Raw genomic sequence first — 27,243 nt, 5'->3', positions numbered from 1 at the left:
CTAGTGACTCTCTCGTGGGTTGTCAACGATTCTGTATGATGTTCTCTAACTCTGTTATTTTCATATCTTACTTTCTTCACTTCATATATTGCCCTGCAAACAGTTTCTATATCATTGGATTTGGACTTTATTAATTTGTCCTCATACTAACTCTCTCCTCGGTTTGTCAACTACTCTGTATGATGCTCTCTAGCTGTGCTATTGTCATATCTTACTTTCTTCACTTCATATATTGCCCTACAAATGCCTCTATATCATTGGATATGGACTTTCTTAATTTGTCCTTTTACTCTATGTCTATTCTTCTATACCATTATAATGCCTTGCGTGGACCATATCACCAAACTTCCTTGTTCATCATCAGTAAAGTATGAACCATGAGCCACAAGTATATGATGCATTAAAAGAACACAGGATATCTATAATTAAACTTAAAATATTACATGTACATTTTAATTATAACAAAATAGTGACCACTCTTACCATGTTGTGCATAATACAATTTGAAGTCCACGCCTGCATCATTGAATTATGAAAGTTTACCACCGCCTCTTTAAATGCATCGGTATTATCAGAATTGAATGTCATGTTTTATAAAAGTGTGCATAGATGTATCATATACCACCTCTTGAAAAAAAATATTAAAGAGTGGCGATGCCTAGTCTCCACCTTCTCTTCTCATGTGTAGCTGGCCAGCATAGGGGGAGAATCTTTCCCATTTAGAGGAGCTTGGCCTTCATCATTACATATTATCGGTGATAGTATGTTCACTAGATATGGATGAATGAACTAGTGCCTTGTGGTACGCATCATACTCACAAGCAAATTTCCTTGTTTGAGGGAAATACTTTTTAAATTTTAAATTGGGAGATATAGCCATTTTCCCAAAAACGCTAGTGGGAATTTAAAAAAATCAACCCTTTTATGACACCCCCTTATACCCTTCATGAATGACCCCCAAAATGGACAATTTGACAACTCACTAACATCTTCTCATTAAATGCTTAGCCTTAATGAGTTATGTAAAAAAGAACTTAGGAGTTAATCAAAGATTAATCTTTCCACTAATCTTTCCCTCTTTTAGATTAATTAAGAGCTCTGATTAACCACTAATTAATTCACACCATTGAGCACATTATTGAATAGAGCATGAAATTGCTAAGCTATGTGCATCAACTAATATGTAAATTAATCTATAATTAGAGATTAATTAAACTCTTAATTCTAATCTCTTCTCTTTATGCAAATTAAGTAAAAGAGAGCTAATTCCTCTAATTGATGCAATTAGATATTTTGATGCATCTAGATGCTCCCAAAACACCCAAAAACACTAATTTCTACCTCTTACATGATCAATTTCGACCCCAAAAAAAACACATTTTCTAAAAAAATTTACCTCTTAAATTGGATTAATCATCCCTTAATGACAAAAACCAGTCAATATTAAGGAATAGTAATCGATTTCAAGGATTTTTTGATGCTTTTGATAAATTTTTAAATAATTAAGCTACTCCTAATTCTTACTAACACTCTAATGCACAATTCAAACAAAAAACATATAAATCAAACAAAAATTAATGATTCTAGTTCCATGTTTAACTCTAAAGAGAGCTAAAAATCACTAAAAATTACATTCCATAGCATTGTTTGATGCAATGGATGCAAACAAAGCCTAATACACTCTATGTCCAAGCCCTAGGAACATCAAAAACCACATTAACAATAATAAATACGATGATTTAAGTTAATAATTAAGCAAAAAAACATTCTTTACAAAACAAAAAAGAGAGCTATTTTACACCAAATCACACACAAATCTCCATCAAAACCACATCTTTTTCAATGTGTAATGCATAGATTAGAGAAAAACAACGGAAAATGCCAAGGGATGACTCCCCGATTGCATTGCCAAAAATGTTATGCCTCACGCTAACCCCCCCCTTGAAACACATCCCAACAAGAGATTACCTAGTGAACCGCAACTATCATGAGGATCTTTCCAATGGCTAAGCTTATAACCCTCGAGGTCTCCAAGCTCTAAAACTCCTTGAGAAGCAATTCCACGACGTCTCTCGCGAGCGTTATCACATTGCCATGTTGCACTACGTGTACTCGTCCCTCCTCTCACCTCACATCACTCACACACACTCACTAGAGAGAGAGAGAGAGAGAGAGAGAGAGAGAGATTAACAAGAGGATTAAGTAAGAGCAAGACTCTATTGTACAATGGGAGAAGTCCTTTGTATTATGAGAGATATTCACTTACATACATGGCCATAAGTGTTCACACTCACTTAAACTCTACCTGGTTGGGCATAAGTGTTCACACTCACTTAAATTGTACCTGGTCGGGCATAAGTGTTCACACTCACTTAAACTGTACCTGGCATGGATATATTATGAGAGTAGTCATTGTAATAGCATTAGGCCTCTTATGAAGTACATCACTTGGGACTTCATCCTTACTACCACATGCCCTTGAACCGAGAATCGCCCATAAGTATTACATAGGACCATTAAGGACGCCCGCCCAAGTTGTTGATTTGGACACCATTGCTTCATATCTTGTATGTATGACCTTTTGGTGTATCTACCTTGACTCCTTGATATAAGATAATGGTAGTAGCTCTTGTTAACCCTAAGAATGGGTTAACAAACTCATAGTAGTACTCCTAAAAGAAAACATAAAGCCACTAGTAGATCTCCTATCTGTGACACTACTAGCCTAATCAACATCATCTGTGTACCCATGTTGCTATATCTCAATGCCAACCTTGTAGAAAATTCCATAATAAGTGTGGAATTTATGTACCTAAGAATCTATCTAGCCACATCCAAGTGTGGCTTTCTGGCGGCCTGCATAAATTGACTCACAAGTCTAACAAAATAGCTCAAATTTGGCCTAATAATGGTTATGTAGATCAAGCTATCCACTATGAGCCTAGACATAGCGGGCTCCTCCAGAAGCTCACTTGTAGTTGCGGAAAGCTTTGTGTTCTACTCCAGTGGCACTGAAATAGGCTTACAGCCTGTTATACCATACTTGGACAACATGTCTAAACTATACTACCTCTGTGTAATAACAAAATACCATGAGGTGATCTCACCACCTTTATACCCAAGAAATATTACAGCTCTCCCAAATCCTTCATCTCAAACCTCCTTCAAAAGCATCATAACATCATATATGTCAGCATCACTATCACCAGTGATAATCAAGTCATCCACACATAAGTGACTAATAGCATGATCCCTTATCTGTCTTTTTCACATAAAGTGAAAAATCTACATTGGATGATAATAAGGTACTCGATGATCTTGCTTGACCGTGCTCTATAGGTGCCTGCTTCAAGCTATACAAGGCTTTGCATAACTTGCATGCAAAATCTGAGTGTACATCACTCTCATAACCCGATGACTACATCATATATACTTCTTGCAAATCATCATGCAAGAAAGCATTCTCTACATCCATTTGATATAAAGACCAACGTTTTGCTCTACAACCATAGCAATGATAGGTCTCAAAGTTGCCATTCTCGTAATTGGGCTAAATGTCTCCTCATAGTCAATGCCATAAGTCTGCACATAACCCTTGGCACCCAATCTTGCCTTATACTTGCTCACTCATCCATTCAAGTTATGCTTAACCTTATACACCCACTTATATCCAATTGCCTTCTTTTTCTTAGGCAAAGGCACTAACTCCCTTGTTATATTTGCATCCAATACTGCCATCTCCTAATTCATGACATCTTTCCATTTTTTATTCCCAAGTGTCTGCTCAAAAGAAGTGGGCTACAGCTCCTATATTACTTTAACCATGTAAGCATGATGACAAGTTGTATATCCATCATTTGTCAACCTATCAATAGGGTATCTAACCCTCGTAGACCTACACACACTTGGATCACTTGCTGTGGTTCTCCTTGCACACCAAGAGTAACCACTGATAGAATGCCATGCTCCTCATTGAGGCTTTGATTGGAGTCACTAGAGTCACCATCCACATATGAGTGACCTGCTAATAGATTACGCACAAAAGGTTGATCAATACGTTCCTTCCCCTTGTGTGATACATGTGTACCTACATATGCCCTCAATCTACCTGACCATGGACTAACATTGGATCCACTACTAGAGTACTCCCCAGATCCACTAAGCACCTATGATTTTTGCTCTAATGGCTAGAGCATCATCCATGTTAACAAGCCTTAACTAGTTAAGTGTACAAGGTGGGCTTATTCATACAATCCCCCTTAATTCTATCACAAGGCTCCAAACCAAGTTGAGGGCAATTTTCGAGGAAACATCCAAGGCAACACAAAGAAGTAGAAAGCTCAAGCTTTGACCTTGAAGCCAAGAGCTGGTAGTGCAAGCCCAAAAGGCTATAGTAGCCTTGAAAAAGCTACTGCAATCAAAACTTTAGGTCTAAAAGAAGAAAAGCTCGAAGAGTACACAGAAATGCAATGCATGATCAATTGTCAAGGGTAATGACATTGTGAAAATTGAAAATGGTTTGAATAATAGCTTCAAAAATTTATCCCTCTCGCGGACACGACGAATGATCTCTCGTTTAAACTAGCTCTTCCCCCAAATGGAAGAAACCCATTGATTAGGCAAACCTTCCAAATAAACTCTGAGTACCCTAACGTTGTGTTGGAGAAAGAGTGGATGTAAAAGAAGCCTAAGAGCTTATAAAGAAAGCGCAAGCTAAACTAGATCTACTACTTGAGCAAGTGGTCGAGTATGCCACTAAGCATGCTTGAGAGTATCCCATACCACCCCAATTCTAGAATCAATCATAGAACTAGTAAGTGAACTTCAGAGCTTGCTAAATGTCATAGCCAAAACCATCACCACTCTTAAGAAGCTAAAAAAAGAGCTAGTGCCAAAGTTTCTATCTCTAAAACCAATCTAACTAGATTCCCAATTTGATAGATGCAATGGAGGAGGATGGCAAGTGAAAGTTGGCCTTCAATGGGTCATCGTAGTCATAATATTTCTTTGATGTTAACTCGACATGCCAATGGCTTCCCGCAAGCCCTTCATCACTACCTTGAATGACACCAATGACATTTTTGCTATCATAGGGTGGCAAGTGACACTCCTTCACCAAACTTGTAAACCTTACATTATGGGCAAGAAACTGGTATAAAACCCTTGTCATCTCATGAAGGATGTTGCAAAAGCATCATGATCTTGACTCCCTCAAAAAGGGACAAGGCGTAAATGTCAAGGAAAGCAAAAATAAGAGTAAAAGAAAGTAGAAGAATTGGAGCTATGGAGGAGAACACCTACGAGCACACACCATCAACCCACAAAGTCCACACATAATATTATTCACTATAGGCTTAGCACTTCATTGGCATATCGACGAAAGCCTATGGTCCATGGTATGATCCATTGCCTCGATCCCCCTTAATCTACAGGAACCTCCAATCTCTTTAAGAATACAACTCCTTGCCTTCTTCGTTGCCCTTTGCTTCGACTATACCAACCTTTGGAACAAAAAACCAAAGCTCCCCATCATTGAACCACCTAAGCAAAGCGAGGCCGCTCTTTTGAACATCTAGAGCAATATCTTCACCACATGAGCTTGGTGATGCAAGGACGCTCGAAAGGGGGGGATGTTAACCATTTTGGTCACATGGCCTTAGATATCGGTTGTAAGGCGCTTCATCATCTCACCCTTTTGTAGTGGAAGTCCACCTTTTGTAAGACAACCTTATAATATAAGAAGCAAACTTACCCTTGCTTAATGCCAAATACTAGGTAGACATAATGGCCATGCACTATTTTTAAGTCATGGGCCGACCAAGTGTGAACACTAGTCCATCTTTTGAAAGACAACATTAGAATATAAGAAGTGGCCTTACTCGTGCTTAATGCCAAATACCTACTTAAGGCAGACATAATGGCCATGCACTAATTTTTGTCATGGCCCAACCAAGTGTGAAAACTAGCCATTTGTATATAAGGTAATTTTGACATAAAGCAAGATATAATCATTCTCCTTACTAAGGGATTCATCAAATTCTTCACGTGCTTTTTTAATTGCATCATTTATGCAATCTTCCTCTAATGACTCTTCTTGGTTTGATTAGTTCATTTTTGTAGAGAGTACGTCTTCCTCTTAAAAGGGGAAGCGATACTCCTCTAGTTTTTGAATTTTGGTTGCTTTTTTTTAAGTTTAACATGATGAGGTTCAATCACACCCGTTGATCCTATATGACACTCAACAATGCTAAGCATGCTCTCCTGAGCTTTCTCATATGTCATGTGATCATAATTTTCAATATAGGGTGGTTGGGTGGGTTCCAATTTCTTGATTGAATCAAGAGGTGCACTAAGTGATGAGTCAGAACTTGTTTCATCCTCATTAAGTGATGTACTAGAACTTGTTTCATCTTTTGACTTTCCTTGGATTGTCAGGTTTTCATTATGTTTGCCCATGCGAGGGGGGTTCACACCTTCAGCCAGGTTTCAAGAAAAATTAATACATTGAAAGTTCTAGAAGTGCTACTCCCATATCAGTTCGAGGCTATCTGAACACTAAGTAGTTGAGTCGATCACACACACGCTAAAGTCCAGCAATGTTGCAAAAGAACCCTAAAACTACATGCCCCCCTTGTTTTTCTTAGGTTTAGAAGGTTTTGCATCCTCTTTTGGTTTCTGTTTTAAAACATGCTCTTCTACCCATTTCGAAGTATGTTATTTTGCATTCTTTTTTACTGTTTCTCATGCCTTGGCTTGCAAGAGTGTACACACATTCAAGGATACCGTGGACAATTGCCCGTTTTGCACACTCAAGATGTTAAGAGTTATATTCTACAAGACAGGTTGCATTGAAGCAACTCACCTTAGGCAATCTTGGAATATGTGATCAATGCCACATTGTTCACATATGGGTTGCAAAGTGTTAGTGAGATTGTGGGCATGAAAGTATTCAAAACTATGCAGTCTGCCACTTTATGCGGTCCACAATAATAGAAACACTGAAGTGTTTGCTTAACTACTTGCTTGAGCAGTTTTCCACCCTTTGAACTGTGTTTTTTTTGGCATGGGAGGTTGAGGTTTTGAGGTAATTGTAGGTGAATAGGGACATTGGAATGTGTCGTGACCAAAGATTTTACAATGTATGTAGTACAAAAAGATAAGCCTAGGGTACGCACATTGGGGATTAGGATGGACGTAGTGATGGCAATGAACACAAGGCATTTCGCTCATCACTTTGAGAGGCATTAAGGATGTTTGGTTTTGAGGGAGCTCATCCTCTCCTAGAGATTTCGGTTCAAAGCTTATAAGCAAGGATGTGTAGAATTCAGGGAATGACAATTCCATGATGAATTTTCCTTTAGCCTTTGCTTTGATGGGGTTAGATGAGGAACATCTCATATCCTCCATCATGTTGTCATCTAAATGTATTGCTTCTTTACAACATTGATCGAGTGTTTCCCGATTGGATACAATGATCAAGTTGTGTAAATTGTTTTCTTTAAGCTTATCGTGAAACATCTCTTCAATTGAGTATCGTTTAGTTTCTTCCATGGCTCACATCGTGAGTCCAAGATTTTTATCTGAAGGACAAAATCTTTAATGGTTTCATTTTGTTTTCGCACAATCGAATAGAGTTCTCTTACTACACTCCACCAATCACCTTGTCTTGAAAAGCCATGGATAAAGGTTATTTTCAAGGTCCTGAATTTTGTTTTAAATTGTTGGCATCAATGTGATGAACCATCAACTAGCCTTTCCTACAAAGAAAAGGTTCAACGCATGTACCTTGGTGGGGAAGTTTGGATTTCCAAAGCCTTCAAATCTTTGTTCAAACATTTGCATGAAATAAACAAGATCAGTCGTTCCATCGTATTTGCCTATGATTTTGGAAATCTATATGACCGTGTTTTTGGATGAGTCATTGAGGCCGTGTGTAAGCACTAATGTGGTTAGGACCTCATTTAGTCCTTGGGCAACCCCTCTTTCTAGATTAGACAATATATCCAAGGTTTGGGCATTTAGGAATTGCAAATGGTTCGTACTTAGCCCTTCTAAAGAGGTTTAGGACTTGTGGTAGTGCTAGGCAAGGGGCCAAATCCCGAAGGCATTGATGTGATAGGGGATGTAAGACCCGATGACACACTTGTTGTCAGCATGGCAAATGGTATTGGGAAGTGCATTTGGGGCATGGATCTCAATGGCTTGAAGATTTCAGCCATTGGGTTCAGTTTGGGTGTGGGCCTACGTAATCCCTCTATTGTTGCCAATTGCTCCTTAATGAGTAAGCATGTGTTTTTTTTTATAGCCCATTATACAGCCTAAGAAGGCTTGGCGTAACTTTTCTAGGTTAAACGAGTGTCCCTTTGCCTTACTTTGCTTAGGTGCTAAGTGCACGTGAACGACCTCTTGGAGATATTTTTCCAAAAAAGTGTGTAATGCATTGGTGTTCCAAATGGAAGCCGAGGTTTGAAAAGCGCATGTGCACCTTGTTAGGATAAACTTTTCTGAAAAAAAGTGCATACTACTAGCATCCTAAATAAAAGAGGAGGTATCAAAACCTATTTTCCATCATTGTCTCAAGATGAATTTTTTTTCGAAAAGATTTTTCCTGTTTCACAGCTCTTTTTTGTGAATGTATTCCAAAAGGAATTTGGAAAAAAGTTATATGAGAGAGTTCTAGTATTTTTTAGTACTGTAACTTTATCTCTGAATTTTTCATGACTTTGTCGTTTACACTCAAAAAGTAGCCCAAATATGGTACGTGGTCTTTTTCGAGCTCTCAAACGCTGAAGACCAAATTTGAAGAGCTTTATGTAGCTTTCCGAGAGATGAGCACTAGAATGCATTCATCATCGGCCCCACAGTTTAGGAGATACAAGCGTAGCTTGACAACCTTACCCCGTGAAATACCCGTATTCCGTGAAATAGGCTTAATCCATGAAATAGCTTTAACACGAGAAATTCCCTTAAGCTGTGGGTGTGAAACGCTTAAGCCGTGAAGCGTGAGCCTGAAACACTTAAGTCGTAAACGTGAGTGTGAAATGCTTAAGCCGTGAGTATGAAACACTTAAGCCGTGAGCATGTAACGCTTAAGCCATGAAGCATGAGCATGAAATGCTTAAGCTGTGAGCGTGAAACGCTTAAGCCGTGAAGCGTGAGCGTGAAATGCTTTAGGCACAAACGTGAGCGTGAAATGCTTAAGCCGTGAACGTGAAACACTTAAGCCGTGAGCGTGAAACGCTTAAGTCGTGAACGTGAGCATGAGCGTGAAAGGCTTAAGCTATGAACGTGAAACGCTTAAGCCATGAAGCGTGAGCATGAAACAATACTTTATTTTTTTCTAGAAAAAAAATCAATCAATTTTTTTTCTTTTCACGCCATGAAATGGTGTTTCACACACGGTTTCCAAAAAAGGTAAGGGAATCTAGAAAAAGTCAACACATTTATACTACCACTTAACCTTCATAAATGAATCCCAAAAGTAGCCATTTTCCAACTAATGGACATCTTTTCATTCAATGCCTTAATGAGTTATGGAAAAAAAGTGATTAAAATTTAATTAAAGATTAATCTTTCCACTAATATTTATCCTTTTTGAATGAATCAAGAGTCCCTTAATTGTCAATTAATCCACACCATTAAGCATATCAGTAGATAGATCCTAGGATTGCTAAGCTTGGTGCTATTAATCAAAGATTAATTAATTAAGTCCTTAATTTTGGCTCTTTTCTTTATGCAAATTAGGCCAAAGAGAGAAAATTTTCTCTAATTGGTGAAGAAATTGATGCCATTAAATTCCACCGTGCCTCCCCACCCGAGTGTTGTCACACTGTCGCATTGCACTTCGTATACTCGACCCTCCTCTCACCTCACACACACTCACTAGCATGGATTTGAGCTCGATTCGAGAGAGATTAGCAAGAGGATTAGAAAGATTTTCACTTATATACATGGCCATAAGTGTTCACACTGTCGCATTGCACTTCGTATACTCGACCCTCCTCTCACCTCACACACACTCACTAGCATGGATTTGAGCTCGATTCGAGAGAGATTAGCAAGAGGATTAGAAAGATTTTCACTTATATACATGGCCATAAGTGTTCACACTTGAATTGTGGTCAGTCGGACACTTTAGGCTTATAAGAGGCCTAATGCTATTACAATGACTACGCTCATACACTTACTTGAATTGTGGTCGATCGGACACTTTAGGCTTATAAGAGGCCTAAGGCTATTACAATGACTACGCTCATAATATATCCATGAAGTATATCACTCGGGACTTCATCCACACGCTCTTGAAGCGGAAATTGCCATAAGTATACCATCGGACCATTAAGGGCGCATGTCCAAGTTGTAGATTTGCATACTGCTGCTTCATATCTTGAATGTATGACCTTTTGGTATGTCTACCTTGACTCCTTGATGTAAGATAATGGCCGTAGCTCTTAGTAAACCTAGAAATGGGTTAACAGATGCATGGTTTTTGCTCATGGGACATGCCACGTTTGCATTTATGGTTACTTGGTGACCGAGGATGGGCATATAAACTTTCCCTTGGATCCTAGCACAATTGGTAAAACGACTTTATTGATCATTACAGATGCTATTGTGATTCCCATGACTATGAGACAATGGTTTGTAATAAAGAAATTATATATACACATGCACATGTATGGGTATGGGTCTACGCACATGAACTTTGGGTCCCTTGAGCATAGATTTGGGGCATGGGCATATTGATTAGCTAGTGTGAATACTATTAATTTTAGGGTTAATTAAAGTGGAGATGTTTCCTCCTCTATTGCAAGCACATGCATGCTTTTTGCCAATTATGAGAATTGGCTATTGAGTGGTGGAACTTGAGTGCTTTGAAGTCTTTGTATAATGCACATTTGAGGTAGTGCCTTGTAAAGATGGGGGGTGTGAGTTGTAATTTCTAATTCCCCAAACTTTTATTTTGAAGTCTTTGTATGAATAAGTGACCTTGGTCTAGGCTATTGTGCCTTTTATCACTTTATCATGTTATCATATGATACTGCCTACTCCATGCCCTAAGTAGCCCCTTTCTTGCAATCTAGGGCACTCCACAAAAGCTTCCTGACTATTAAAAGAGGTACTTGCTTGCTTGCGTGGATTAGAGATTGCATCCTTGGAGGCTAGAGGTTTTTGTCTCAAAACAATTGGAAGACATCCTAAAATCTCAAATGTGGATACAAGGTTGAATCAAAGACGACTAATGTGTGATGGAGTACCTATGGAATGGAAAAAATTGGTCACTAGAAACATGGACTCAAGAATAAATTCCTCTTTTACGATTCATTGTGAGGTTCTGAATGTGAATGTAGTGCTAGATATAGAATGTTTGGAGTTTTGATTTCCACAAAGGGCTCTCAAAAGAAAGGAACCCCACATAAGGTCACCATTTCAGTGTTTCCATCTTGCATATATAAGGACTTTGAGTTGGTGGTGTAAAGATTCATGCCGTGCTACATTTATTTTCGGCATTTGGGACTAGCTCTTAATAGACATATGTTTGTTATCCAGGAAGCATTGACTAAGCATGAACTATTTCAAGCTTTTTTCTCTATGTATTAGGATGTTCCTTTTGAGGTTATTAGTGTGTGACTATAATGGTCAGATTTAGGGTTGCTGGTTTATATATTTAGGATCGATGTTTTGAAAGGAATTTCGGCTTGCAATTTCAGGTCTATATCGTGAGAAAGTATTGTGTATGTAGTCCTCTCCTCCTTGTTGAGGAAATCAATAGTTTCCTGCTTGGGAGGATTGATAGTTATTATCGTGAAATGGATGTCTTTTGTTATTTCTCTTCACCATCTATTACAGTGGTAATATTTTTTTTAAAATGTAATAATTCAACATTAACTAATTGAAGAAGCCCAACCTCTAGTACCATCATGAGATGTGGAAACCAAACATGCCCAAAACACTTACAATCCTAGAGATGAGGCCTCACATCAAGCACTTTTATGCCAACACTACCCACATGCATCCTCGACAAGGTTTAGACCTCAAGCGCTTAAATAGATTATGTCCAACAAGCCCTAAAGCACGTGGATTTGTCCCTTGGCGATTACTTAACCTCGTAAGATAGCTTTATTGAATACCTCAAGGACCATCCATGCATCTCCAAAACTGGTAGCATCCTCGCCACCTGAGCTTGGTGACGCAAGGATGTGGTCAGCTTTTAGGAAGAGAGGTATGCTTGGTTAACATGGTCTCACTCATTCTACTTTTTAAGGTGCGATGCCATATAACCTTTCTATTATAGAAACATATCTACTTTTTAAGGTGCGATGCCATATAACCTTTCTATTATAGAAACATATCTTTTTATAAGACAACACTAGAACATATAAAGTGCGACCTTACTCTGTGCTTAATGCCAAATGGGGGAAGTTTATAACTTCATGTATATACTTTCTTAGACTAGTAATTGAGTGGCATGGACTATTTTCTTAAGTTTTGGCTGGCTAATGTGAATACTAGCACTTGTATATAAGACATTTTTTGACATAAAGTAATGCATAATCATTCCTCTTTACAATAGAATTCATGTGACCTCTTTGGCCTCTTCTCCCTACTTACTTGCATGATTGTCTTGACATTTCAATCGTTTGATGGATGCATGTTTAGGTAGGATTGATTACATGCTCTCCCTTGCATATGAGTTTCCACTCTCATACTACCTCTTGTGAGAACCACCATGAAGGAATCCCTCTTATGAGTGAGAACCACCACCTTCATCAAGGTAGTTGAAGCTCTTCCCCCACACCCCATTGCTAGATGTGACAATGGAGTGAGGAACAAGTGCTAGCACACCCACATCAGAAAGGTGCGTTTTGTGGCTCTTTGGCAAAGTTCCCAAAACAGCACATGTTTTGACAAAGGTAAGGTAAGGTCTTAAATTGAACAATAATGTATGATTGATAAAAAGTAAATTGGCAAAATATCTTAATCCCAAAAAGTGTTACAATTTTCAAGTCAATTCAAAGGTGTCACTAAATGTCACATGGAACATGGAAAGAATGCAATTTTTTCCTATACACCAGCTCAATTTTTTCTTATATGCCACCTAAAATTTTTCCTTATACACCACCTCATTTTCTCCTATACACCACCTCAATTCAAAGATTCACTTTGAAACTTATGCTTTTGTTTAAGGTGATCAGATGTAGATTTTCACTTGTACACCACATTGACTTAGCCGATGAAAGGTGATGGTGTTATTAAGAGAAAAAAATTATCATGTGATGGCAAATATTATTATAAGGGCACAAGGGTTTTTTCTAGTTCTTCTTCTAGATGGAAATAGCTCTTTTATGTAAACAATCTTTTTAATATAAATTAGGTTAAGTGTTGTAAAATGAAAAGTGTGCCAAGCATGGCCATGATAGTCAAAAGAAACTATCTTTTAAAGTGGATCCAACCTTTAAATTATGACTTGATGAAGAGATAAATATATCTTTTAAAGTGGATCCAACCTTTAAACTATCTTTTAAAGTCGATCCAACCTTTAAATTATGACTTGATGAAGAGATAAATATATCATTTGATTTACATAACCTACATAACCATGAAAAAAATATATATTTTGAATATTAGCCTGTAAATCTTTGAAACTTTAATTTTAGTTGAAGAAGGTCGACGAATTGCAATGTCATAGAGAATCTTTGGTTTACTAAAAATATTATGAGAGAAATAAAAAGTCTTTGGTTTAGTTGAAGAAGGTCGACGAATTGCAATGTCATAGAGAATCTTTGGTTTACTAAAAATATTATGAGAGAAATAAACAAAAAGTCTTTCTTGTTATACAAGCCTTCTTAATCAATGGCTTGAACCTTAAGTTAGATTACTTAATGTTTGACTCTTAGCATGCAAATAGGAACCATAAAACACTAGAATCAAATTCTTATGTTAAGGTCTAAAACCAAGAAATCATGTTATCGAATAGTAGGTACCATAAAATGCTCGAAAGTTTCTTACCAAAAGGTTTAAAACCAAGAAACACATGTTATTGAATATATTCTACATTGAAATGCGTATAAGTACTATAGTCATGGTTGGGCATATTTATCAAGATCACCATATTTCATGCGTTGTCCCTCTTCTTTTAAGAAAGGGACTTTTGACAAGTTGAGGTTATTCTCTCAATTTGGAGCATCACTTGAGAATTACATTTGCTTAGGTAAATAGTAAATATTCCTTTATGGCCTATAGATGGCCTTTTGAAGGTCACCATGTAAGAAAGGAATGTGAAGTGAAATGCCTTAAACATTTGTTTACATTTTATGCCTCCCAAATGCACAATGTAAATGCATGAATTATCTAGCCACCCTTGTTTGGCCTTGCATTTTCATAATCCAATCTTTGAGGAAAGTGAAAAATAAAAGCATCCCTCTCTATCTCTCTCTCTCTCTCTCTCTCTCTCTCTCAATGTTTTCTTAGCTCACAGTGAGGTCATAATTGAAATCAATAGTTTAAGTATATGCTTGTGTTGATGAGTAGTTGAAATGATTCATTCTTGACAAAAGGGAAATATTAAATGTTAGAGTTAGCATTAATGCATGAATTTTGAATTATTTACTTGTCATTACCTAAAAAGAATTGATCGGCTGATCATGTAATTGTGAAAAGAATTACAAAGGTGGATTTCTTTCTTTTAAATTTATTTTAGGATTATGTGTTTTCATATCTCAAACACTTCGTACTTTTGGAAAGATATGGCTACCATAATTTTTACAAAGCTACACATGAAAATGGTGTTTTGTCCAATTTGAGCCAATCCTCCCCAACCCGTCTAGTTTGAGACACAAGCATGCTCTTTTCTAAGCATCCCCCACTTTGGTAGGCTTGTTACAAGAGGTCTACTAAAATCATTCCATCACATGTATGAAAGAACAAAAAGAATCATATGTCAATGCTTGATTGATAAAACTATAGGGATGTTTACACACCAAGATGAAAATAGGGCATTGAATAAAGTAATATGTTTGCAAAACTATTTGCATAGGGATGTTTACACACCAAGGTAACACCAAGATGAAAATAATATGTTGCATTGAATAAACCTTTAATCTGCACCCTAGACCCTCTTCCTTGGAGCTCCTCCTTTTGAATATGGCTCACTTCCACCTCGCTTCTAGATTAGCTTCTTAACCCTCTTGTCTTGGTTGACATCAAAATTGGTACTGGATGGCGGATGATTCACCATTTACAGTTTCAGTGTTCAAAGATTGAGAGAAAAGGAAATCCTTGATCAAAAGCTTAATTATGTCTTTAATGCAAAATGTGTGAGCCACTACAAGAAGCAAGCTACTTGGATTGTGTGAGATTGTAGTATACATGAAAGCTTGAGTTTTTTATGCGTCTTGTTGCTCTTAAGAGCTCGGGTGGGTTGGTGATGCTAATATGTTTAAAAAATAATAATACAAAGGAAGGTTTGATTCTAACATTGACATGATCTTGCAGGTGGTGCATGATTTTTGTGAGTTGTCAAGGTCAATTAACTACTATTGGGTAGAGGAGCTAAGGAGAGATGGGACACTAAGTATGGCTTCAAGTGGATCCCACATGGTCAGCCCTTCCGGTTGTTAGGTTGTCCTATTAGAGCTAATATCAACCAACAAGCAAAGATTTGACTCGAACCATACCCATTTGTCATTTGCTAGAACGCTGGTGATTCTCAACAAACATGTTCTTTTCCTCTGGGAAGATGGTAAAGCGAGGCACTCGATCTCCTAGGAGGAAGTTTGTACATCTAAGCAAAAAGGTGGATCTTGGCCACCGAAGCAAGCAAATACAAACTTGCATGATACCATGTAGCTTACATATGCTAGCACCACGCTGGAGGGGTTAAGGGTGATGCTAGCATACGTATGGTACCACTTGCATATGTGTGCTAGCACCGGAGGTGTTAAGGGTGATGGCTCGCGAATTAGAGGGTGCCACCTCCCCTTTCCCCCAAAGCGTCAAAAAACAGGCCTAAGGTCGGGTTCAAACGCAAAGGCGGCGGCCAAGGCCTAGAGGATATTGTTTTTGCATGGAAACGGAGATTGAACCAGTGGTCGCCTCTCTTCCAATTCAGACGGAGTGCCCGGCACCTTTTCCACTAGCAACCACGTCCTCCTTTGCAATCATACGTAATGGCGGGAAAATCAAGCAAAGAATATTATTGGTTGATTTTCGAAAAACGGGTGGGAGGGCGAGGGCGATAGAGTTTACAGGGAATAGGGCCACTAGCTAGCACACGAGCTCGAAATCATGATGTGGCTGCTTCAGATTGGTGTGAATAAGGATCTCTACGTTTTGGGACACCATTTGCCTGTGCTCACTGAGGGCATGCTGCAGCGGAGACGTGTGAACCCAGCCTAAGTGTTTGCACTTTGGAAGGCCAACAAAGATCCGTATGGACTATGGAGGAGCAACCACCACACTCAAACCACACGTAATTACCACCAACCACAGCCTCGCTAAGGGTGGCCCCCAGTTTTGTCCGTCTTCTTCCAGAGCGCCCCAGATCTGGATCTCCGAGTGCTAGACCCTTTAAAGTACTCTCTCTCGACCAGCTAACACCACCTCCACTGCCATCGCCGTCGACACCTTCGCAGAAGCTCTCTCGCAGGTCTCCTCCTGTCTCTATGTTTCCTTTTTCTTCTGCGTTTTTTTCTCTCTGCAGTGTATCATGGCAAGGAAGGCACCCTCCGTGTCTCTGCGTTTGCGTGCTCTGATTTCCGTGTAAATAGAAATGCTAGGACTTCTTTCTGTCACAAACGATAGACCTGAGATTTCGAACGCTCAACTCTCCTACTGCCATGTAAGCATACGCGAGGATTTGTTCCCCTTTTTGCTTGCCACCATGGTCGCTTGCTCAAGTGAATATCAGGCTCAGCCATCAAGTAAACTCTAATTCCGTTTCATTACAGCCCTAAAAGTAGCTGCCAATCCGTTTCTTTTCCTCTCACTGGTGCCGTTTAATCCTTAATAGCCTGCGTTTCTCATATCCGTATCTGCAGTTCTTCAGCGAGTTCCCTTTTGAGCTCAAGGCAAACCACTGTGGGGACTTCTCTACCTTAAACATGGTTTCTGCACTTTAGCTGTGCGCCCTACGTTCTTGAGATCAGGTCGTAGTAGCGTGCATAGATTGCACTGTATTATTCCTGAGAGGGCCTGGTCTTGCCATATAAAGTTTGTCTGTGTTACATCTCCATTATGACCATTGGTCATAACTTTTCTTGTGTCATCCCTTTATATAAGAACAAGCCGTAGTCGCCAAGATGGACTTGCTGCCTTTGGCAGCAGGTTTTCATTGGTCATAACATTCATTGCCTCCTTTGATCTATTTCTATTGGTTGCAGTTGTAGGAGCTTTGCAGTGATGGCTTCTCACGTGGTTGGATACCCTCGCATGGGACCAAAGAGGGAGCTTAAATTTGCCCTCGAGTCGTTCTGGGATAAGAAGTCCTCAGCTTCTGAACTAGAGAAGGTTGCCAAGGATTTGAGGTGCTCTATCTGGAAGCAAATGTCCAGCGCTGGCATCTCCTACATCCCAAGCAACACTTTCTCATATTATGACCAGGTGCTTGACACCACTGCTTTAGTTGGGGCAGTTCCTCCTCGCTATGGTTGGACAGGTGGGGAGATTGGCTTTGATGTGTATTTTTCAATGGCCCGTGGAAATGCGAAGACTCCTGCAATGGAGATGACAAAGTGGTTTGACACCAACTAGTAAGTCAGAAGCTTATGCTTATTGCTTGGATCTTATTAGGTTTGACAGGGTATCCCTTGTCTGACTTCTGCTGTTTACTGTGGACGGGGCCAGTAGATATCTTAAGTCTGACATTGATCTTGTTGCAGCCACTACATCGTGCCAGAACTTGGTCCAGACACTAAGTTTGCATTGTCGTCCCACAAAGCCATTGAGGAGTACAAGGAGGCTAAGGAGGTAACATTATGTCTATGCGCACTTAGTTTATCTCCATCACTGCAATTGTCAAATCTGCACAAACTTAATGCATTTCGTATTTTGAGGCAAGCCTGTAGCCTTGATATTTTCTTTTATTTTTTGCAGCTTGGAATTGAGACCATCCCTGTACTTGTGGGGCCATTTTCTTACTTGCGTTTGGCAAAGCCAGGGAAGGGAGTTGATCCAACATATGATTGCCTCTCTCTCCTTGATTCACTTCTGCCTGTTTATAAGTGAGTGACCTTGTTAGATAATCATTAGTGTGTATATAGTAAACTCTTGAGAGTTTCATTGTGTTATGGTTTGAGGTCATTTGGTGGAATGTATGTACTCATTATTATGGTTTGACCTCTGGATTCAGGGATGTGATCTCGCAGTTGAAAGCTGAGGGGGCATCATGGGTTCAGCTTGATGAGCCGACCCTTGTGCTTGATCTCGAGCCACACCACTTGGAAGTTTTCAAGAAAGCCTATACTGTCCTTGGTGCTGAACTCAGCGGGGTTAAAATCCTCCTGGAGACATATTTTGCTGACATTCCAGCTGAGACATACAAGTAAAGTCTGCATTCTTTTGCTTGTGTGTGCTTTGTGATTTTGTTTTCTTAGACTGATGTTATGAGTCTGTGATGCTAACCATGGGTACATACGGTAAATGCCCCAGTTTATGTGTTTTTGAAAAAAGTGCAGTTTGTGTTTCTTTCTATGTCTTCATAGTTTTACTGACTCTCTGTGTATTGGGGTGAACAACAGGACAGTCATTGGTCTAGAGAATGTATCTGCCATCGGAGTTGACCTAGTTAGAGGTGAAAAGACCCTGAGCCTGATCAAGGATATTGGGCTTCCTGATGGAAAGGTTCTGTTTGCTGGTGTTGTTGATGGGAGAAACATTTGGGCCAATGATCTGGTCGCATCAGTAGCCTTGTTGGAGGAGTTAACTGGGAAGTTAGGGAAAGGTAAGGAGCTTTAGTTTATGGTGCTATTTTTAAATGTTATAAAGATACATGAAAGCTATTTAAGAGATGTTGATTTCATCAGTCCTTGGGACACTGTAGACAGACAAGGTGGTGTTTTTGACATCCTGCTCTCTTCCTGCTTTTTAAGGGATTTTGATTTTTTCAAATTTTTTACTCTGTCCTACACAGATAAGGTGGTGGTTTCGACTTCCTGCTCTCTTCTTCACACGTCCGTTGATCTTAAGAATGAGACCAAGATAGATGCAGAGCTTAAGTCATGGCTTGCATTTGCAGCCCAGAAGGTTGTAGAAGTGGTTGCTATTGCCAAAGCACTCCACGGAAACAAAGATGAGGTAAGATAATGCTATTTATCTTGAAAGTCATTATTGATATTTATGTTTGTCATTGTGTAGCTGATTTTGTGTATTTGAACAGGCCTATTTTGCGGAGAATGCTTCTGCACAGGCATCTAGACGGTCATCTCTTCGTGTACACAATGAAGCAGTGCAAAAACTAGTAAGCTAGCAACAGACTTTAAAGAAAGTTTGAGGAGTCTGCCTATTGAGGCTGTGGTGCTGAGTTTTTCATGACATGACTTGATTTTGTTTTTTAGCTATCAAGCCTGCCCTCCTGCAACATTTTAGTTTGCAATTTGTGCTGGTTTGTCAAATTGGTGTTTCCAAGCTCAAGCTCAGGATCATCTGTTTGTTTTATTGTCTTGGGTAGGCAAGTGAGCTCAAGAGCTCCGAGCATAGGCGGGCTACCCCTGTGGTGATTCGGCTTGAGGAGCAGCAGAAACACTTGAACCTCCCAATTCTCCCAACCACTACCATTGGGTCTTTCCCTCAAACACTGGAGTTGCGCAGAGTTAGGCGAGAGTTCAAGGCTAACAAGTGAGATTTGTTCCCCTTGAACAGTTCACCTACTATGCTGAACATGAAGCTCAAGTGTTTTAAAGGTGCTCATCTTGGAGAACATTGCTTCCATCAGCGATGACACTGAAAGGAACTGTTTGTCTGAGGCAGGATTTCTGAGGAGGCCTACATCAAGGCTATTCAGGCTGAAATTGGCAAAGTGTGCAAGCTGCAGGAAGAGCTGGACATTGATGTTCTTGTGCATGGGGAGCCTGAGGTCATCTACACATGTTTTTGGTGTCTTATTAGCTCTAATCTGCTGGTAATGTGGGAGCAAGTCTGAGTCCTGTGCTTGTTGCAGCGAAATGACATGGTGGAATACTTCGGAGAGCAACTCAAGGGCTTTGTCTTTACTGAGAATGGCTGGGTACAATCTTACGGTTCTCGTTGTGTAAAACCTCCAATTATCTATGGGGATGTGAGCCGCCCAAGTGCTATGACCGTATTCTGGTCTAAGTATGCCCAGAGTCTGACTGCTCGACCAATGAAAGGAATGCTTACTGGTCCAGTAACAATCCTCAATTGGTCCTTTGTCAGGAATGATCAGCCAAGGTGAGCTTCCAGTTCGCATATGAAGTAAAGCAGACACCTACAATCTGTTGTGATTGCATGATGAGTTGGGTCTCTCTATGTCATGCAGATCAGAGACTTGCTATCAAATCGCGTTAGCCATCAAAGATGAAGTGGAAGACTTGGAGGCTGCTGGAATTCATGTACAGATTTCAACCATTTATCCTGCACATGAAACTTTTGTGAAGAGCTTTGGGAGATGGTTGCCCTTTTTTGCCATGGGGGACGGTTGGTTGTTTGTAAGCTGTGAGATACAGATGTGTATGTTATAACAAGTGTAACTTACCTTGTAGTTCCTGCACCTCTACAGGTCATCCAGATTGACGAGGCTGCACTCAGGGAGGGGCTGCCCCTCAGAAAGTCGGAACAAGCACACTACCTGGATTGGGCTGTGCACTCCTTCAGAATCACCAACTGTGGTGTGAAAGACACTACACAGGTATGTGCTTCTCGCTGCCATATTTTCAGGCTCCTTGAAGTGTCATTGCTCGTGACTTGATGCTTTAATGTGGAACGGTGATGCAGATACACACACACATGTGCTACTCCCACTTTAATGACATCATTCATTCCATCATCGACATGGATGCTGATGTTATTACGATTGAGAACTCACGATCCGATGAGAAGCTGTTAAGAGTTTTCCGGGAGGGGGTGAAATACAGTGCTGGTATTGGGCCTGGTGTCTACGACATTCATTCTCCTCGTATCCCTGACACTGAGGAGATAGCAGACCGTATTCGTAAGGTATGAGGATTGCCTTAGAAGTTTGAGTTTTGGTAGAGGATATTAATGCCAGAGCAGGATTCTAAGTGTTTTGTAAGTGTAACAGATGCTGGATGTCCTGGAGTCGAAGGTGCTGTGGGTGAATCCTGACTGTGGCCTGAAGACTCGCAAGTATGCGGAGGTAAAGCCAGCCTTGGTTCATATGGTGGAAGCAGCCAAAAAGATCCGAGCAGAGCTTGCCAGTGCGAAATGAGAGGTTTGCGGATGTGGCTTTGGAAATATCATATAGCACTGGCCCTTATTGTCTGAGAATAACTTTTGCTCGGGCTGTGCAAGGCTGTGTGTAATGCTCTATTGTTGTTTTGTCAGTAATTGCTATGATTTTCTAAAAGCCAGCTGGCTGAGGAATTTTAGTTGCTCTGTGTGGGGCATGGCGGGAAACTTTTTTCTTGTTGCAATTTTCCGAATTTTAGTGAAAATAGTGTTCCTCAGGGTTTTGATCTAATCATGGCAGATTTGTTGTGATTGTTCTTAGCATTCATCGCAGAGGCTGCTTCCCAGCTCACTCATGCAACTCCTTTTTACTGTTTCTTATTCGAGAATCCTGCTTGCACTTCTAGCTGGGTGAGACTTGCCAAAGCTTCCTCTTCTTGGCTGAACCTATGCTTACCTCTCAAAACAATGTCCTAATAGCCCAGTGAGGAATGAAACCATTAGCACAACATTAATGATCTGATACGTCACATCCGTGCTGTTCGGTTATTTATTCTTGTTATCACTACAACCGTTTTTTGTGCCTTCTCGTGTGGTATTATGTTTACAATAACAAAGTATTCTTTCCAAAGGAGGGACCTTCTTTGGGTCTTATAATTTTGAACTTTTACTGACATGAAAGTTTAATCATGTTATATATGTAAATATAAATATATTCATACATATGCCATTAATTATGTGTTACAAAAGAGTGTGTGCACACGTATTAATTATGTGTTTACAAAAGTGTGTGAGCACTTTTGTTATCCATTATTATAAAGCTATGAAATCGATTTGTTGAATAAACAACATTCATAGAATACATAATTACACCACTGAACTCAATCCATGATTATACACATCTTGTCAATAGTATTGTATTATTACATTGATCTTGTCATCATTAGGTGAAGCTTTTTTTTAAATGTGATTTTATGGCTTGAACAATGCATTAATGCATGCATTTATATATTGTATCTAGTGTCAATATGAATCTTGTTCCTAACATAATCCCTAGATAGCTATTATATTCTATTTTGGATGTTGTTTCCATTCTAGTTCATTTCTTGAGTTACACTTCTGAACCAGATGTAAGACAAGTTTGAATCTCGATATCTTACAAAGATTCCATTGAGATCTTTGACTCTCATCCTTTGTAAAAATTTCTCTTAAGAAAATGTTGATATTGATCTTGATTGTATCTTTTCATTTAAACTAGAAAATTATTAAAAGAGATGCCTCGAGATCTAGTTCTGCGATAGTGAAGTTCACTCTTGTGTGGTTACTATGCATGCCCCCTTTTTCCCCTCTTTTAAAATTAAGCAACTAGTTTTCAAATGCAAGATTGTTTCACAAGCAAAGCTTTTAAAGGGGGGTTGATTCCTATTCGTTTTATTGATTGTAGTTACGAAAATTTAATTGTCTATTGGTGTTGCAATATTCTCTTCTAATAAATGATATTTGATAACATGAGTTCTAGTAAATTGATAACTTTGTTACAATTGGTGTGTAACTTCTCTTGCTGAGTAGTAACTTCTTAAGTATATTCTATTTCCTATCTTCTTTCAAGCTTTAAAAACACCTTCACGTGAACTTGTATTGTAGACATGAGCTTGGACACTTGAGTCTAGAGGGAGGTATACATAACATTGTACGGACCAATTATTACTATCGCTGAGACTTGTATAGATATACCTACTCATGTCCTTACAAGATTTTCTTGTCATACATGCTATACCAACTACAAAGTCTAAGGAAAATTCTTGTCCTTCACAATATTAGGAAATTAAAGTATACTTGTCCGATATGTACATTAATCCTATCATAGGCCCAGTTCCTAGATTTTCATTCCCAGGTAGGCTTACTTCATAAAAGGGAAGTATGTGAGCTGAGTTCATACAAAAAGGATGTGAACCTATAGACGTGAGCTTAGAGGTGTGAACCTAGACACGTGAGCTTGGAGACATGAATCTAGAGGCGTGAATCAAAAAACTTGAACTTGCTGATGAGTCTAGAGATGTGAACCCAAACATGAAAATCTACATATGTCAATGAGAAGACGTGAGCCTATAGACATGAGTCTAGAGGCGTTAACTTGGACACATGAGCCTATAGATGGGAACTTGTAAACATGAGCCTAGCAACCAAAATAAAACTTGTATGAAAACCTGATCCAAAAGCATAGGGACCTTTGATGCGAAGCCGAGTTGAATTAATTGCTGGAAACGAAAATATAGTCAATTGTAAAGTATCAAGCTGCACATCCTCAACCATACCAAGTCTTTGGTCCTAGTAAATGACCAACACTCAGCAGAGTGCTTCCGTGTTAAGATTAAGAAGACTAGGCTTCTTCAAAACACAGATGTGAGTGGAGGAACAACATAACACCTGGAAACATGAGCCGCTCATGATCCTCTGATATAACGCATTGTTGGTACTAGGGAAACTTGGCACCGTAACCTATGCTCTCGATGCCAAAGCAACCCATTATTAATACCAGGGAAACTCGGCACCACAACGTATCCTCCCAATGCCAAAGAAACCACTATCCCTACCACACCCATACTAAATGCTTCTCAATCGACACATAATCCTGTGCCCACCTATCATAACCCTATACCAAGAAGTATGTACAGACCACCCACTAATGCCATACCCACCTCCATACTACCGCTCTAGATGGTTCCTCCTAAAAGTGGGCCAGTATAACAATTTACCAGTGGACACTAAGAGTATAGAACATGAAAGCTATGAGTCATATGAGCAAAACAATTCATACGGATATCCATAGCAACCTCTAGAAATAGACTATACCTCTCTGTTTGAAGCCATGGTATAACAAAGAGCAAGATACCTCAACAATATGGCATCTAGGCCACCTCTTTAATGTTTGCATTTGCAAGGGCCCACATTGTGTTGCCAAGTGGTCTCATAGAACCATCATGCCTACTACCCCAACTCCATTCTCGAATCTAATGCCAAATCCCAAAGTTGTTTAATTATGCACCTTTAGCGAATACGCATGAACGGCGGAGGAGAAGAGCTCTGGATAACCACCCAGCCATAGAGAGAATGAGGATAGGGATCCTCACCGCCAAACATATGAACCCCGGCTTGTTCACTGCCCAGGCTCCAGTGGATGGTCTCAAAGGTCGGTCGGGCCTCCCGTACGTAGCCGCTACGGGCTACGTAACATTACTCCCCCCGTAAGAAGAGTTTTCATTCGCAAAAACGAACTCTGAAAGTGCTTGGTTAGTGTACACTAGCACACCAATGAAGAAGCCTCATCTTCGCAATCTTTTCACTTAACAAGTGCCTCATGGTACATAGTATGCCTCATTTTTCGATCTCTAAATCCAAGAATCCTCTTGGGTTCATGTGGAATAGATGATGGTTCTACTAACTCCACCAAAATGCTTAGAGAAACTACGTTCTCCTGATGATCAACAATTGTTTGCATCCTACTGACATGAAAAACACGATGAGCTTGAGAGCTATCTAGCAACTCAAGTTTGTATGCTATTCCACCAACCTTCTTAAGGATTTTAAAGGGACCGGAGTATCTAGGTGAAATCTTTTCACACTTTCTCGTCTTTAAAGTCTCCGACTTCGCAAACAAGGACTTTCAAATATACAAAGGCACCTTCTTCAAAGGCCACTTCTCTGCGACCCTTGTTTGCATATGTCTTCGCACGATATTGTGCACTACTTACGCAATCTTTTTCTACCTGTAGCATATCTTGCATGTCTTCAAGAAACTCCTTGAAAAACTGTAACTTCTTCTTTTGTAGCCCTATGGATATAGGAGATCATGGCTAGAATCCATACATCAACATGAATGGACTAAATCCAATCACGGAACGTTTCAAATTGTTATAAGCACACTCCAAATGCAATAGGTACTGGTTTGTATTGACATACGCACTGGAGCATGTCTTCTAACACTTGGTTGACTCTTTATATCTGACGATAAGAGTACGGATGGTCTATTGTACTCATGCTTAGAGTAGTTTCCAACTTTTTGAAGACCCCTCCAAAAGTGGCTATCAAACTTTCTGTGTTTTCACCGTCTTTTTAGTAGGTATAAACTTGACCATCTTGGTCAATTGGTCAATCACTACCCAAACCGAATCATTTGCTTGATTCCTTCTAGGTGGACTAGTGATAAAATCTATGGAAATACTTTCCCATTTCCCTTTGGGAATATCCAATGGATGTAGCAAACCTCTAAACTTGAGGCGCTCATGTTTATTGACTTGACACTTCTTGCATTTCAGCACGAAGTCTTGGACGTCCTTAGACAAACTAGGCCAATAAAATTGCCTTTTGACTAGTGCATAGGTCTTCTGTATCCTGGGATGACCAGCACTCGAATTATTGTGACTTTCTTTAAGAATTTAGGCCCAAAAATCACCAATTGCTGGTACGCAAACTCTACCCTTGTAGAGAAGGTGCTCATCATCCAATGGAATAGTGTCTATACTTTTCCCCTCGACAAAGTTTATCACCCCCAAGTGAACTAGTGTCAAATCCACCCCCGAGCTCTCTATCTCAGTACATAACCCAAGAGACTCATCTAGTCGCTCCAAACTGGCATTCCTCTTCGTGCAGAAACCTCGACTAATCTCTCCAGACTAGTACTCCTTTTTGATGAGGGAGGTGGTTGTTGTGCTATATATAAGTGCGATCGTGTACAACATGCCATACCTTTGAAAAATATGAATCTTGCTCACATAAACCATGTAGTGACTCCAAGACTTCACTCTTGAAGGTGGTGAAACTCAACTCGTTCACCATCGGCATGTCTCTTAGCGCATTCTCTACTACACTAAATTTATTTCTCTGGTAACGGAGTGTAAGGTGAAACTCCTATAGGATCTCGACCCACTGAGCTTTTCAACCCTTTAACCCACTCTAACTTGAAATCTATTTGAGACTTTCATGATTTGTTCGGACCTCAAACATAGCGCCATACAAATAATGTCGCCACTTTTTTAGAGCATGAATAATAGCAAGTAACTCTTGGTCGTAAGTAGAGTAGTTATGCGCGGGCACGGTCAAGCCTTTTGCTTTCAAATGCAACAAGGTGTCCCCTTTGCAATAAAACCACCCCAATGGTCTCCCCACTAGCATCTGTCTCTAAAACAAACAGTTCATTGGGGTCCACAATGCTCAATAGTGGTGCCGTTGTGTGAAGTTTTTGGAGAACCTCAAACTCAACTTGTACATGTGTACATGAGTGATGTTCGTGTTGTGGTAAAGTCATGGGAGCACCCATTGACTCAGTGTGGGCGTCATGGATATGACAATCAAGCTTTTGGTTTTGATGGAAGTGTATGTGCAGGGACAATGATCAGATTTTGGAAGCACAAACTTGTCCAGAGTGTAGTTCGGCTGGAAATGATATCAGCTGCTCGGGTGTCTGGATGTGTATGCGTCCCCAAGGATAAGTGAGCATTGGAAGGTTGCTATTTGAAGAGGCATGAGGTGCATGGGCAGTTAATAGCTAAGGGGCCAAAGTTGCCTTTGCTTTGGTGTGAAAAGGAACATGGTGGCCATCTTTTAGGTAAAATGAAAAAATTATGATATTAATGTGGCCAACTTGTAGGCCATGTGGAAGTCACGGTGGTTGCCAGCTCGCAGCATCTCGAAGCTGGCGAAGGCGTAGAAGGTGGTAGAAAAAACGGCAGCAGTGGTGATGAAGAGGAAGGGACGGGCTCTCTCTAAAAAAGGCACCCGAGTGATAGTGAGTCAGGAGAGGCACAACAGAGACTCTCCGACAGTGGGTAGAGACGGAAAGAGCAGCCGCCTTGTGCGAAGGTCGCTCGGGCACTGCAGAAG

The 27,243-nt window shown here is 39.9% G+C and overlaps 1 protein-coding gene across 3 annotated transcripts; it reads left to right on the top strand.

The window, feature by feature from the left end:
• Positions 1-16,455: 16,455 nt before the first annotated feature.
• On the top strand, positions 16,456-21,655 carry LOC147620701 (5-methyltetrahydropteroyltriglutamate--homocysteine methyltransferase 1-like). 3 transcript variants are annotated; one of them, XM_086824965.1, is made up of 15 exons: positions 16,456-16,648; positions 17,382-17,750; positions 17,880-17,967; positions 18,094-18,221; positions 18,350-18,541; positions 18,738-18,940; positions 19,130-19,293; positions 19,376-19,456; positions 19,667-19,833; positions 19,966-20,071; positions 20,156-20,406; positions 20,495-20,567; positions 20,735-20,863; positions 20,950-21,171; positions 21,257-21,655. In XM_086824965.1, exons 2-15 carry the CDS (start codon positions 17,401-17,403, stop codon positions 21,401-21,403), a joined length of 2,301 nt encoding a protein of 766 aa, XP_086681091.1. In that variant the 5' UTR covers positions 16,456-16,648; positions 17,382-17,400; the 3' UTR covers positions 21,404-21,655. The 3 variants fall into 3 exon arrangements, with proteins under 3 accessions (XP_086681091.1, XP_086681092.1, XP_086681093.1); XM_086824966.1 differs by having other exon boundaries at positions 16,557-16,840; XM_086824967.1 differs by lacking the exon at positions 16,456-16,648 and adding an exon at positions 16,665-16,922 and having other exon boundaries at positions 17,040-17,750.
• The last annotated feature ends 5,588 nt before the right edge of the window (positions 21,656-27,243 follow it).

The sequence above is a fragment of the Cibotium barometz genome, chromosome 31 (genome assembly GCF_041138505.1).
Source record: "Cibotium barometz isolate CiBa-2024 chromosome 31, ASM4113850v1, whole genome shotgun sequence".
Classification (NCBI taxonomy): Eukaryota; Viridiplantae; Streptophyta; class Polypodiopsida; order Cyatheales; family Cibotiaceae; genus Cibotium; species Cibotium barometz.
Note: the sequence above shows the minus strand (reverse complement) of the source record. Positions and strands in the feature narration are given on the sequence as shown.